This window comes from Calliopsis andreniformis, chromosome 7 (assembly GCF_051401765.1).
Source record: "Calliopsis andreniformis isolate RMS-2024a chromosome 7, iyCalAndr_principal, whole genome shotgun sequence".
Classification (NCBI taxonomy): Eukaryota; Metazoa; Arthropoda; class Insecta; order Hymenoptera; family Andrenidae; genus Calliopsis; species Calliopsis andreniformis.
This window is the reverse complement of record NC_135068.1, coordinates 5,133,177-5,146,789: the sequence shown is the minus strand read 5'-3', so window position 1 is coordinate 5,146,789 and position 13,613 is coordinate 5,133,177. Positions and strand designations below refer to the sequence as shown.

General features: G+C 34.8%; 1 protein-coding gene across 1 annotated transcript in view; it reads right to left on the bottom strand.

The window, feature by feature from the left end:
* LOC143181575 (neurotrimin) overlaps nt 1–13,613 on the bottom strand; it is a 164,694-nt gene that overhangs the window by 73,882 nt on the left and 77,199 nt on the right. Inside the window, exon 2 of the mRNA XM_076382074.1 lies at nt 7,562–7,659. Within this exon, the coding sequence (XP_076238189.1) occupies nt 7,562–7,659 (98 nt within the window). The remainder of the gene's footprint in view (nt 1–7,561; nt 7,660–13,613) is intronic.

Here is a 13,613-nt window from a genome sequence, read left to right as displayed (position 1 = left end):
TCATTATGAGCACGCCAGTGAGTTTATGCCTTAAAATCACTATACCGAAGTTTTTTAATTGTGTCATTACCGAAACATTGCCATTAATGAGAAAGGTGAGAACCACTGCTGCGTATTATATTTAAAAGAATATACACTCGTGTCACGATTACCGAACAGAGTGCAGCGATAAAATCTAGTGTCACGAGCGATCGAATAACCACAGGGTGCACGGGCATCGAATTCCCTCCATCTCACTTCTTCTCTCCCGCCCGTCCACCCTTCACCACAATTTTACGACGCCCACGCGAATTGTACCTGGAAGCGTCCTTCGAACGTTTGCCAGAGCGGCCAGAAACGAATTCGTCCCGTACTTGGCACTCGAATTCAGGTCGATAAAGGTCGCGTTCGCGAAAACTGGATTACATTTCGCTATAAATGCGTGGCGTATGCGGAGAACAGATGGGCGGAACGGTATGCAACCATTTGGCAAACGCGGCTGGCTCTTGCGAGATCAAAACCGTAATCAGATGGAGCAGTCGCGACAAAATTTACGCGCCATATATAACTTCTAGTAAAAAAAAAACTGGCTGTCAATAGCACGCTGATAATAAATTAGATTTTGGATATATAATATACCATTTCGGAATGAAAAACGAAAAGCTGCAAAATGTCCTTGTAAAACTCAAAAATTACATGTGTATATCACGAAACATTTTTCGCCTTTATTGTTCTAGACCATTTTTACGACTCGCGGAATATACAATCCCTGGGCGTGCACAGATTGCGAGAACAACACCTGTGTCAATTTTTAATACCTTTTAAACACAGTACCTGAAAAGGGTTATAAACTGTTCTTTTTTACATTTGTATTAGCAAATCCGTATTTGCACTGTATGAACAATGAATTTACTAAGAATAAAGGGTGTAAGTGTCAACGAGTTTTTAACGAGCAAACAATATAAAAGATGCTGTGTTATAAATAAGAGAAAATTTTGTATGTTCATTGTTAAATAAGTTTTTAAATTCTGCACATAAAATTTGTACAGGCTGTTTGACAATAAGTGTCAAAAATTTTATAGGGTAATAGTACATGTTAAAATAAGAGGAAAATTTCGAATGATAAAAATACGTTCGAAGCTTCATTTCGGAGGTATTCATTGCTGTAAAACACTTAACATTTACGTGAAATGTGTCGAACTTGGGACTTGCTTTACTGACTTCGCTGAGACTTGTTTTACTGGCTTTGCTGTGTTTGACTTAGGACTTCTTCTATTGATTTCGTTGTATCTGATTTGGAACCTATTCTACTGGCTTCACCATACCTAACTTGGAACTTATTCTATTAACTGTGTCGTGTCTGACACGAAACTTCTTTTATTAATTTCGCTGTGCTTGATTTGGGACCTATTTTACTGATTTTGCTATGTCTGGCTTGGAACTTCTACTGATTTTGTTGTGTCTGATTTGAGACTTATTCTAGTGGCTTTACTATGCCCAATTTGGGACCTATTCCAGTGGCTTTACTATGCCTGATTTGGGACTTATTCTACTGATTTTGTTATATCTGGCTTGGAACTTCTTCTACTGATTTTGTTGTGTCTGATTTGGGACCTATTCTACTGACTTTGCTATGCCTGGCTTTGAATGTCTTCTACTGATTTCGTTGTGTCTGATTTGGGACCTATTCTAGTGGCTTTATCATACCTAGATTGAAACTTATTCTATTGACTGTGTCGTGTCTGACGCGAGACTTCTTCTATTAATTTCGCTGTGCCTGATTTGGGGCCTATTCTAGTGATTTTGCTATGTCTGACTTGGAACTTCTACTGATTTCGTTGTGTCTGATTTGAGATTTATTCTAATGGCTTTACTATGCCCAATTTGGGACCTATTCTAGTGGCTTTACTACGTCTGATTTGGGACCTATTCTACTGATTTTGTTATATCTGGCTTGGAACTTCTTCTACTGATTTTATTGTGTCTGATTTAGGACCTATTCTAGTGGCTTTATCATACCTAGCTTGAAACTTATTCTATTGACTGTGTCGTGTCTGACACGAGAGTTCTTTTATTAATTTCGCAGTGCCTGATTTGGGTCCTATTCTACTGATTTTGTTATATCTGGCTTGGAACTTCTCCTACTGATTTTCTTGTGTCTGATTTGGGACCTATTCTAGTGGCTTTACTATTCCTAATTTGGGACCTATTCTAGTGGCTTTACTATGCCTAATTTGGGACTTATTCTACTAATTTTATTATATCTGGCTTGGAACTTCTTCTACTGATTTTGTTGTGTCTGATTTGGAACCTATTATAGTGGCTTTACTATGCCTGCTTTGGGACTTATTCTACTGATTTTGCTATTTCTGGCTTTGAATGTCTTCTACTGATTTTGTTGTGTCTGATTTGGGATTTACTCTGCTGACTATGTTGTGTCCGACTTGTGACTTATTCTATCGCCGACGTGACCTAGCCAGGTCAGGCACAGCGAAATCCATTTATAAATTCACTTCGAAAACAAGTCAGGACAGCAGAAAAACGAATGGACGTTTCATTCGAGTGAATTGCCACTTGAAATGAAATTGGAATTCACTATTACGCACTGAAGAGTGACAAACAAAGAGAAACCGGAGACTCCTTTTCATGCCTGAACGGAGAAAGGCTTCCTTCTTTGTTGATGGCGCAAATAAAGCACTTTGAGCAGCAGTCTTGGGCGAATATACACGCAATGCGAGATTTTATTTAGGATACAAAGAAGAGAATCCGAGACACAAATACATACCGAAAGCGTGAAATACAATTTTCCCACTGACTTTCATTTTCCTGGACAACTGAATTTGAAAACTGTTAACACTATTCGTGGCGCGAAAATAATATTTGTAGGTAGAAAGTTGTTGCAGGTTTTGGCAAATGCAAATAGCGGAAATTGAATTAGAGTTAAGACCAAGAATGGTATTCGGTCTCGAAACCGAGTTTTTTGTAGGTTCTTGATATTAAACACACTTTTTCTCTCATTAAACACACCAAATTTATTTCGAGTTTTTAAGTGAGATCAAAATTATTATTAGGGATGATACTCGGTCCCGAAGGATCGTTTACAATAAGAATCCCATTGAAAGACTTGTTTTTCGTAACTCGTTCCTATTCCAGTACTTGACTATTAAAAATTTAATTTTTTGTTTCTTAAAAAGAGTTAATATTCTCTTTCACATACTTTCACATATATTCTTCCATTTTTTCTTAACTCTTCTCACGTCAATAAAAGAAACATATACTTCTGTACGTAAAATTAATTGTTAAACAATTAATAAGTGTTCTGTTGTGAATTCAGGAACAGAGTATACATTGTTCACAGTACAGAAACGACCCAGAAATTGTTGTTCGCTCAAAGCGAGAGTTAAGCAAGAATAATTGCGCTCTCCAATAAATGACATAAAATCTAACTAATTTAAACAACTCTCTAACAACATTCTAGAAGTAGAATTTAACCGTCATTGCGTTAACTAGCGACGAGGATAAATTTCCACTTCCATTAAACGAAAATTTATTTTGAATTAAGCGAAGTAGAATTCCCTGGCGAAGTAAATATAATCTAACCCCCGATTAAGCTTTGCTACTGTACAGAATGAAACAAATTCATCCAGACATTGCTAATAACTTCTAGAATTTAGAAATATAATTCATTCAGCTCCATTTAAACGTGAAATCAGGCGTACTCGTGAGCTTTGACCCTCTGAACAAAGAGAATGGGAACATCCAAATTATCATAAATTTCATGCATTTCTGCTACGTTATTTTACTGTATTATTTTTCGAAAAGTCATGTTCTAGGCCTACCATCAGTATTACTAAATACAAAATGGTTTATAAGCCGAAGGAAAAACTGCTGAGAGTAGAAGAGTTGATTAAAGCACGAGGTAATGAAAAAAAAAGTGAAAGAAAGATTGAACCCTAAATGGTACGATTATTTTAACGCAGTGAAAAGTTCCCCTCGATGCCAATCTCCCGAACTTTTACAAATTTCGAGGGTTCCAACTTCAATTAGATTTAACGTTGTAAAAGTACGCCGCGTCTGGCTCGTTTTCGTCTTCCTGTCGCTTCTACAGGAAGTAATTTGGACGTCTTAATGAAATTTTTAAATTTACCGCTTTCTGACATTCAGTTATCTATAAATTGTTACGTTTTCTCACATTCTTGACGCTTTGGTTGTGTTCGAAGGAATGAAGTGAAATTACATATTTGTTTTCTTGTTGAAAAGGAATCGAATACCAAATCGATGTTTATGTAACGTCAGAGGTATTTGCAATAAGTTGAAATGGAGACCATAAGTTCCTTCATTTCATTGTTGTTGAAAAATTAATATATTTGTTTGGAATTACTTATATGAATTTCAGTGTTTAGAGAATTTAGAGAAGTTTGACGTTTTTATTGAATCCCCATAATTGTATAAAAAACTAAATCATATAGAAGGATTTATTTATATGGCAACATTTAAATACTGGAATGCCTGAGGCTTTGAATATTTAAATAATTGAATAGTTGAACGTTGGAATATTTGAATATATGCATACTTGAATATTAAAAATGTTAAATTTAAATATTAAGAAATTTGAAAATTTATTTTCCAGTATATTTGAATATATGAATATTTCAAAATTTCATAATACTCAAATTTCATAATTTGAATTTTATGAGGCATGAATATGAGAAAATTTGAAAATCAGAAACGAATTACCTAATAAAAGTAATTAAAAGCACCTTCTCAGCCCCAAGGATTTCTAATCTAAATCCAGTATATTCTCGCTATGAGCACAAGGTTTGCTGACAAGAAAGTCAGAACCAGTAACGTGCTTAAGGTCAACTCATGTGTTAGCAATTGCCTTGTCAAACATACGAGCCAGAGTACGCAGAAGCGAATCTCGTTTAGCAAATACAGCAACGAGTTTATAACGAAGGAACACTATAACAGCATAGCAGTCAAAATGTTAAACAAACTTTCACAAGACACTCCACGACCATAATCTCCTCAAGAACTTTCGGCATTGAAACTAGAAATTAGCAAAGAAACTTGCGTCCTAAGCACTATGCGAACATTTCACGATAGAAGACGGTAACAGCATTTAATCTCATTATGACTAATACATCACCTCGTGCAATAATCAACCAACTACCAACTTCTTTGGTCCCCCATCACAGGTTCACGTACCGCGATCCAATAATTCCAAATAAAAAAGGAATTAACGCCATCGCGATCGCGTCAAATCGTTCCCAAAGCCATCAAAGTTAGTCTCCTCACGAACGCGCTAATCAGCATTTGGATGCAGATATCAGGATTCGCGCACCGCGCGGAGCTGGAACGCCATTTATATTCGCCTCATTGACGCTTCGTTCCTCGTTAACCGCCGCTAAATATATCCCCCTACCCCCTACCTCCTCCACCCTAGCTGGCTTCCTTTGCCGTCGATTTTAACTTCCGGCTAATTACTCTAACAAACTAATCGAATTCGTATCGACAGCACGCGATACAACGTTGCAGGAAATTTCAAAGAACGCCTAGGAGAAGCGAGATTCTTGCAACCAGTGGGAGGAGGGATGGCAGAGAGGGTAAACGTTAATTTCGCCGCGGGTATCGTGTCGATTATTGAAAGTGCATCCCTTTGTACCGCTACAGTGGCAGCCGTTTTAATTTTCCTTTTTTGTTATCCACTTTCTACCCTCCCTGCCTTTCTCCCTTTCCTTTTTTTGTTCGGGAATGTCAAATGTCCAGGCCAGCGTGCCACAGCATTTTCATTTCCGCTGGGACGTCGTTGACCACCAGCGTGAAGATAATGTATCGATTCCATTCTCAGGTCGGTCCACGGCACGTGCACCCCAGTAAAACAATGCTCGCGCATTTTTATTGGGGAAAACCATAGCCAGGACGGTTCTATCTTGGCGAGTATAACTCGTGGAGGGCCGACGCGCGAAGGAGGACCGCCTAAGAGGGTTAAGCGAATCGAAAGGGTCGCCCTCTGGAAGCGGAATGCTCGACCTCAGCAGAAAGAAAGGGGGAATGAGGAAAGAGATGAAGGGGAGAATAAAAGGAACAGTCGGATAAAAAGTATTGGTTGAGCGAGGGAGGGACCAGGAACCGCTTAACAAACTGCTGAACTCACACCCCTCGGGATTTTATTTCTACTTAAATGGAGTCCCTAAGATACGCATCGGATACCGAATCCCCAAATCTTTACTTCTGAATTTATTTGTACAGTTTGTTAACCCCACTCTGACCTCGGTTTCATTTCTTTTTAAAATGGTCTCATATTCGCGGCCCGAGAATTTCGCGCACAGGCTGATGAGAGTGGTGGAGGTTAAGATTTGCGATGCAAAAATGAAACGTGATTGCACTTTTTGTGGCCATCGCTGGATGGCTGGTCGAGATTCTTTAAGAAAATTTTGTTTTTTGATAACTGATGAAAATGTAGTATCGTATACTAGTTGCAAAATGTGTTAAGTGTAGAGGTTATAATATTTTTGACGTTATGTTTGGATCTAAGAGCATTGGAATAGCTAGTACAAGAAGTATCTCACGTTTTTGTGCTAAAGTAAGGATTCCAATCCTCGTTTCAATACTAGTTTAGGGTTTTCCTTTGATTGAGTGTAAATTTTAATTCACAAGGTGATTCAAAATCATACTAGTAATTAGTGGATTATTGGAGGAAATTTTACACAACTATTAATAGTGATATTCATTATTTTGGGAAATATGTAAAATGAGTAGTGATGTTCAAGTCATTTTTTAAATTAATAGTTACTTTGAAACATCCTGTATATTCCCTGTATACAAAATTTAACTTAAATGTTGTAGTATAATATCCGTATATTAATATTTAATTATAATACCCCAGTAGTTAATATAGATACATTCATTCGTTTCATCTAAATCAATTATTTACTCTGGTTAGTTATCCCTACCATTTGTTATACAGGGTGTTTCATTTATTCTGTCCATCTCGTATATTCCAATTATTTTTAACAGTACGAATTATCATATACCCGAAGGGCTACACAAAACTGTATATCAATTTTCTCTAGGTATTACTATTTCATTTCCATATTAGTCTCCTTCTAGAACCTATTCTAGTTCCCCATGGTACTCGCGTCATTCTCTCACAAAGAAACGCGAACCTTCCGTTAGAAGAAACCCAAAGGTCATTACCTCGCGCAAGCATTAATTAATCTTCTCCGTTGACGATGCCGTGACAACAAAAAACATGCCACGCCATCTAGAAACGCGAAGCACGCATTTTCGTGTTATCAAAACTGGCAGGCACATTCTAAGTTAGCTTACTCTAAGTTAAGACGAATTGGACACCCCGTACACGCTAATGAAACAGAGACAAGAAAAATCCCCCATTTACTCCAGATTAACAGCCGCTCCACGTGGCTGTTGAGGCTCGCGCGCGTAACGCGACAAAAAACATTAGCCTCCGCAAAGGGGACATTTCATTCGGAATGCCACGCGATATGGTGCGTGTAATTGCGGAGCGACGGCAACGACGCATGGAAGTACGGATGCTTGAGCGCAGAGGGCGTCTCACCTTGTACGGGCCAAGATTCTCCACGATGCAGGTGAAAATCGCCTCGCGGCCCACCGAGACCGTCAGGTTGTTCAGTGGACTGCCGAACCTGGGTAAATCTGCAACACGAAAGGTCCTCTGCTTATGTATACTGCCTCGGTGAACAGAGTCCGCGAGAGCCGACGCACACGTACTTACACTCACTCTCGCTCGCCTTACTTGCTTGCTCACTTACTTACTGCTACTTATACTTATAACCGACCTACGGGCGTTGAAGTTTGCAAAGCGCTCGAGAAACTAGCCGGTGAATGGAGCAAGTTAACGTAAGCGGGTCAAGCAGAGACCTAAGCCTAACCTCTTTATGCATTTCCTGGCGCGATCCTTATCCCGAGGATTTCAGGAAATGCGGTTCGACCGATCCTTGGGGCGAAGACCTGGTCATCCTGTATTACAGGAGATGAGGGTGAAAGGGAAATGTAGAGGGGATCGAACGGTTTAATCTTTCGATATTTCGAATGGCGATCGCTGTATTTGAAGTTGGGCGTTATCGAAATAAACTATGCAAATAAAATTGTTATTTCAGCTGATGTTTGCTCTTTTGCTTGGTCGTACCTGATTTTGTTTGAATATAAATATTTTTGATAGCTTGTTTTAATGGTTGTTGGTTTTTTAGGGACTAGTTAGTTGAGGGATTCGGAGCGTGGAGAGATTACGTAACAGTTTCGGGAAAACTGAGTTATGTTTAATAAATGAAGGTTTGGATTAAGGTATTTTGTTTTAATATTTTTTTTTCTAGAATTTAATTGGCTGAGGATTTCGGAAATCAGAGGAGTTATGTAACAGTTTTGGGAAAATTGAATTTTTTTGGTACATGATGACCTGAGTTAGAATATTTATAGTGGACATTAAAAATGAACAGACAAAAAATAATTTGTACCTACTAGACATTAATAAAAATCATATTAACAATACGTATCTATTAGTAATCAATAAAACGGAAAAAGAATAACGTTTAACAATTTACTAGAAACTTTATGTTTATTTCTAACGTAACACTTTGGAAATTTGATATTGTACTTTCGCCATATTATTTATTTATTTAATTTTCAAATGATTATTTAGCTTTACCAAGATATAAGAATACTGTTTAGATAAAATTAATAAGGAGATTCAAATAAATCATTACTTCCAATACTACGTTCTACTAAAAATTATTTAAAATCAAAGAGATTATTACTTGTATTACTTTCAATTGTAAATCATTTAATTCACTTCTTATTTATCGTTCGATGCAATCATATAAATTAAAAGTTTATTGATGTTTGATTAAAAGCCTCAAATTAACACGAAAAGTTGACACGTTTTTTGAATCTAGACCATTGATTCAAAAGCTACGGAAATTGAATAAAGAAAAACCTGCCTAACAAACAGGTTTTATACATTGACAATGATGGAGATAGACCTTTGAGTGGAAATACACAGCCACGAGTCATTTAGAAATATTGAAATCGGAGGTAGTGTCGATAACATTCGATATACGATAATTAAAATTTTTGGGATTATATTTCAACTAATATTTGTTGGCTGTGACACAGCTTCTAAAATTTCTTTACAACTGTACTCTCTAATTAAACAGCATTTTTAAACGAATCGAATACAAGCATAATGGAAATGGGAAATACTAAAAAATGTGTATATTTTTTTTGCGTACGTGTATTAGAGTTTTACTAATCATATTGGCATCTGTGAAACTAAATTCACATTAGAAATTCATGCAGCTCTATATTCTTATTAAATTTTATAAATTTTCAAGTTATCAAGTTTTCAAGTTTTCAAATTTCTAAATTCTCAAATTCACAACTTCCAAACTTTTAAACATTCTTACATTCAAACTTCAAAACTGTTTGCCATCCAAACATTCAGACTATCAGAGTGTTGAACTGTCGAATTTTCAAGTTCCACAGTTTTCAAGTTCTTCAATTTTTAATACTTTATCTCAAATAAAATGTGTCTAAGCCTCACATAATAATTTACAAATAGAATATAATTAAACTAGAAACACACAATTTTATAAAATCACGTAATATAAATAACTTAATTGAATTCAAACAGGATTGACAAGTTCCATAGTTTCCAATTCCTTCAATTTTTAATACTTTATCTCAAATAAAATGTGTCTAAGACTCACATAATAATTTACAAAAATAGAATATAATTAAACTAGAAAAACACTATTTTATTAAATCACGTAATATAAACAACTTAATTGAATTCAAACAGAATTGACATTAAAAGTAACAAACATTATACGCGTGTATCAATATTTCTAAAGAGTTTAGCAAAATACTCGTACCTATCGCGACGAAACTGTCAGTCGCGAGGAAGCTAATAAATCATCTGAAGATTCCCTTCGACGTTACAACGACGTAGTAGAGCCAAAACCAGTCAATATCAAAACGCTTTCGGGAATCATAACGAGTAACGACAGCGCCGTTAAGCTGGTGAACATTAATTAGACGTTAATCGTGTTTTAAGGAAATATTGATCCTGGTGCCGGCGAACACAATCTCAGACACTGGCTGGTGCCTATGAACATTAATTTCCCAAACCCTCGCCAGCCAGTGGCGGTTTAGCTCCTTTGCATTCGTAATGTATTTAACGATGGTCATGTTTCAATATTGCCAACGTTAATTAAACATTATAGCGGGTTTCTTGCTCAAGACAAACCGCGAAAGTTGGCGCCCGTTGTTCAACCCTTTGCAAAACCGCTGCAGGAGAATTAACTTTGCCAGCGACACCGCTGTTTATGCTTTGTTTATGCCAACGATTTTTAGTACCAGAACACTTTGGAAAAGTTAATTAAACGAATTCTGTGACGGAGATAAAGTCGGATGAATATGTACAAAGGAAGGTGGTTAACCTGTTTTAAGGGAAATGATGAAAATAGTCATTTGCAGCAGGCAGAAATTGGATAGTATTATGGTATTCATTCGCTGTAAGCTGGATGCACGTATTCGTTAAATCTTGGAATTATTTAATTTTAACGTGAACTGGGTTTACCTTTCCCTATTTTTATTCGCAGCTTTTTGCAGATTAAAAATATGTAAAATAATTATTCTATAATTAACTGTACATCAGATGTTGAAAGTGGTTATTATTTATCGTTCTATAAGGGGTTGTTTGGAAATACAAAATTTTGAAAAATTTGGAAATACGAATTCGCTTTAATCAAGACATCAAATTAATAAATATATGCAATGCAAGATTAACATTTTTTAAATCAATTAATTTAATGTACATTTGTGTCTAATTTATCATATATCAAACTAAGAAAGCGAGCAAATCAGATAGTACTAAATCTCTAAGAAACAGTAAACTCTGTATGACCAGCTTATAGCGAATAAGTTCCCTATATCACAAATCTGATTCCAATTCTGATTCCCATAAGACTAATATAATATTAAACTAAAACATACAATAACAACATGTTAATAAAATACTATTAACGTTAATATTTTAAATATTTAATACTCGAGTATCAAATAGTTTACAATTATCTACTCAATATGTGTACCTATTTCCACTAATACTGTCAGCAATTTTCGTCTCGAGTGCAACCTCAAAAGTGACATTAATGATCATGTCAATTATCATTTCAAAAAGACACGTTTGTGCTAGTACACTGTGGTCATGAACTGAATTTAGACGAAATTGTCAAAGAACTTCGACTTTAACTATTGAAACTTCCGTTAGGAAATACGTCACATCTACGCTATAGATAACAGTCGCAATCTAGAATCAACGTTTCGAATATATTATTTATTTTATTCCACGTAAGCATCAGTTTCATCACAATTGAATATTTAATAATTGTTACTTATTAATATCGGCGGAATGAATATCGACGTAGCTTTGTTATAATTGAAAGCTCATCGATATTCAGACAGATGTTTATTAAATGAATACATTTCTATATTAAGAGTAATGGAAATTAGTATTTTTGAAATTTCAAGTGAAAATGCAGTATTAGATACTTTTTCTTTGATAAAATGAGCAGAAGAACCATAATTTACTTTAGTAGATACTGAATTAAAATTTCGGAAAATTGACGGTGGATAAATACGAAAAATTTTATATTTTATTTAACATTTATTTGCAAAAAATTATAAACATTAAAAATAGTGGATTATAAATACTAGTTGTTTATTTAGATTAATTTATTTTATGATTTGTAATTTACTTTGAGACACAATTTTTATGTCTAGCTCTATATCGAATATTTCTACTTTCACGTATTTTATGTTATAAGGTTATTTTCGTTTGGTATCTCCAAGCTACAAGTATCTTCTCCAAATTTAAAAACAATAATTTAAAAATTCGTCAAATTCTTGCTTCTGTTCGTTAGTTATCTTTTTGCAGAAAAAAATTTATATTCGTACCCATCTATTTCAGAATTATTAACTTGCAACAGTTTAAATTTCATATTTCATAAAATAATATCACAGAACTATCCCATTACCACTGCTTTCAACTGCATGAATTTTGAATTGTTTAAATTTGTTCACAAAAATTTTCGCAGAATATTCTCTGCATACGAAATATTTACTTTAAAATTCCTCTTGAATTATCCAATGCAACGAAACCAGCGGAAGATAAAATGCTAAATATTCCAAACTCATCAAACACGTTAATTTATTCCTGATTCTGAAAGACTTTTGTGACTTGATTAAACATTAATTTCGTTCATTTATCGTGTAACTCTTGATTACAAAAACAAAGGATCCTATTGTAGGTCTCGATAACACCCGATCAATCAGCTTCACTACGCTGCAGTGAAATACAGGGAAAAGGAAACGCCAGTAATTGACGTTCATTCGTAATAATAACAAATAAAATCGACGATATAACAGTGTAGAGTTAATATTTAACGATCAATAAATCATTTTCAATTTAATTAATTTGAGCATCGCGTAGTATTATATAATGAAACGAACTATTTTAATAATAATGGCAGATAATATTATAATGGAACAACTGATTGCAACATGTCTATCTTATTTGTTATTGAAATTTAATTTTTTATGATGTAATTATGAAATGTTACATCTATATAGAGAATTGTCGTGACAATTGATTTATACTATCAATATAAAGTTTATTAATGTATTATAGTAATTGATATTGACAATTCTGAATTTAGTCATGTGAGATTAAAAATTTGTATGAGTAACTATGATACAATTTTACACTAAGTTTATTCAAAAACATTTTGCAATTATTTTTTAAAAATTATTCTTCTTATTCTATTTTATCAAAATTAAGTAAGTTACTCTAAATAATGCTATAATTGTAAAATAAGTATAACAAAATTACAGTTACTTCTTTTACCTACATTTCAAAGTGGGTAAATATAATCTTCAGTTTTCAATTTAATAAACTTCTAATTTTAATTAATGTTAAAGAAACTAGTTTATTCATTGCAAAGTAAAGAAGCATTTTGCTTTCTCGAACAAACTGCTAGCTAGAGCGACATCTATGAATCTAATATTTTCTAATGCTCAGCAAACTTATATAAGCTTGAATATAAGAAAATGTGCCTCATAGAATCCCTTGCTGCATTTCAATATTTGCCCGAAGGATTTCCCCTTCGAAATTGCAGAGGGAAAATTTCATACAGTTTGGCCTCCACAAATATCAAATCGAAAACACGCAGATGAAACCATGCCTGTTTCTGAAATGTCTATACGTATAAACTTCAATTTAAACGACAAGTGTTGCCAAAACTGCTGCAAAAGTTTCGCCTGAAAAAGCTAGTAGGAAAGCACTTCTGTTATCTTAGACGTCTCGGCTGTGATCATAATCGTAATTATTTCGCTTCAGACTGCTTTTTACGGCAGTCGAGGAGTTTTCATCCCTTTTCTTCTATTGTCGCAGGGAAACATAATAACCATGCAGCTGGTTTCAATATTTTAGTGAAATATATCAACGCTACTGTTTCAAAGTGAGTGGCAAAGGGTAGTTGGGCTAAAACTAATTCATTATCATAAAATTTGCGAATTTAAACGTGCACACA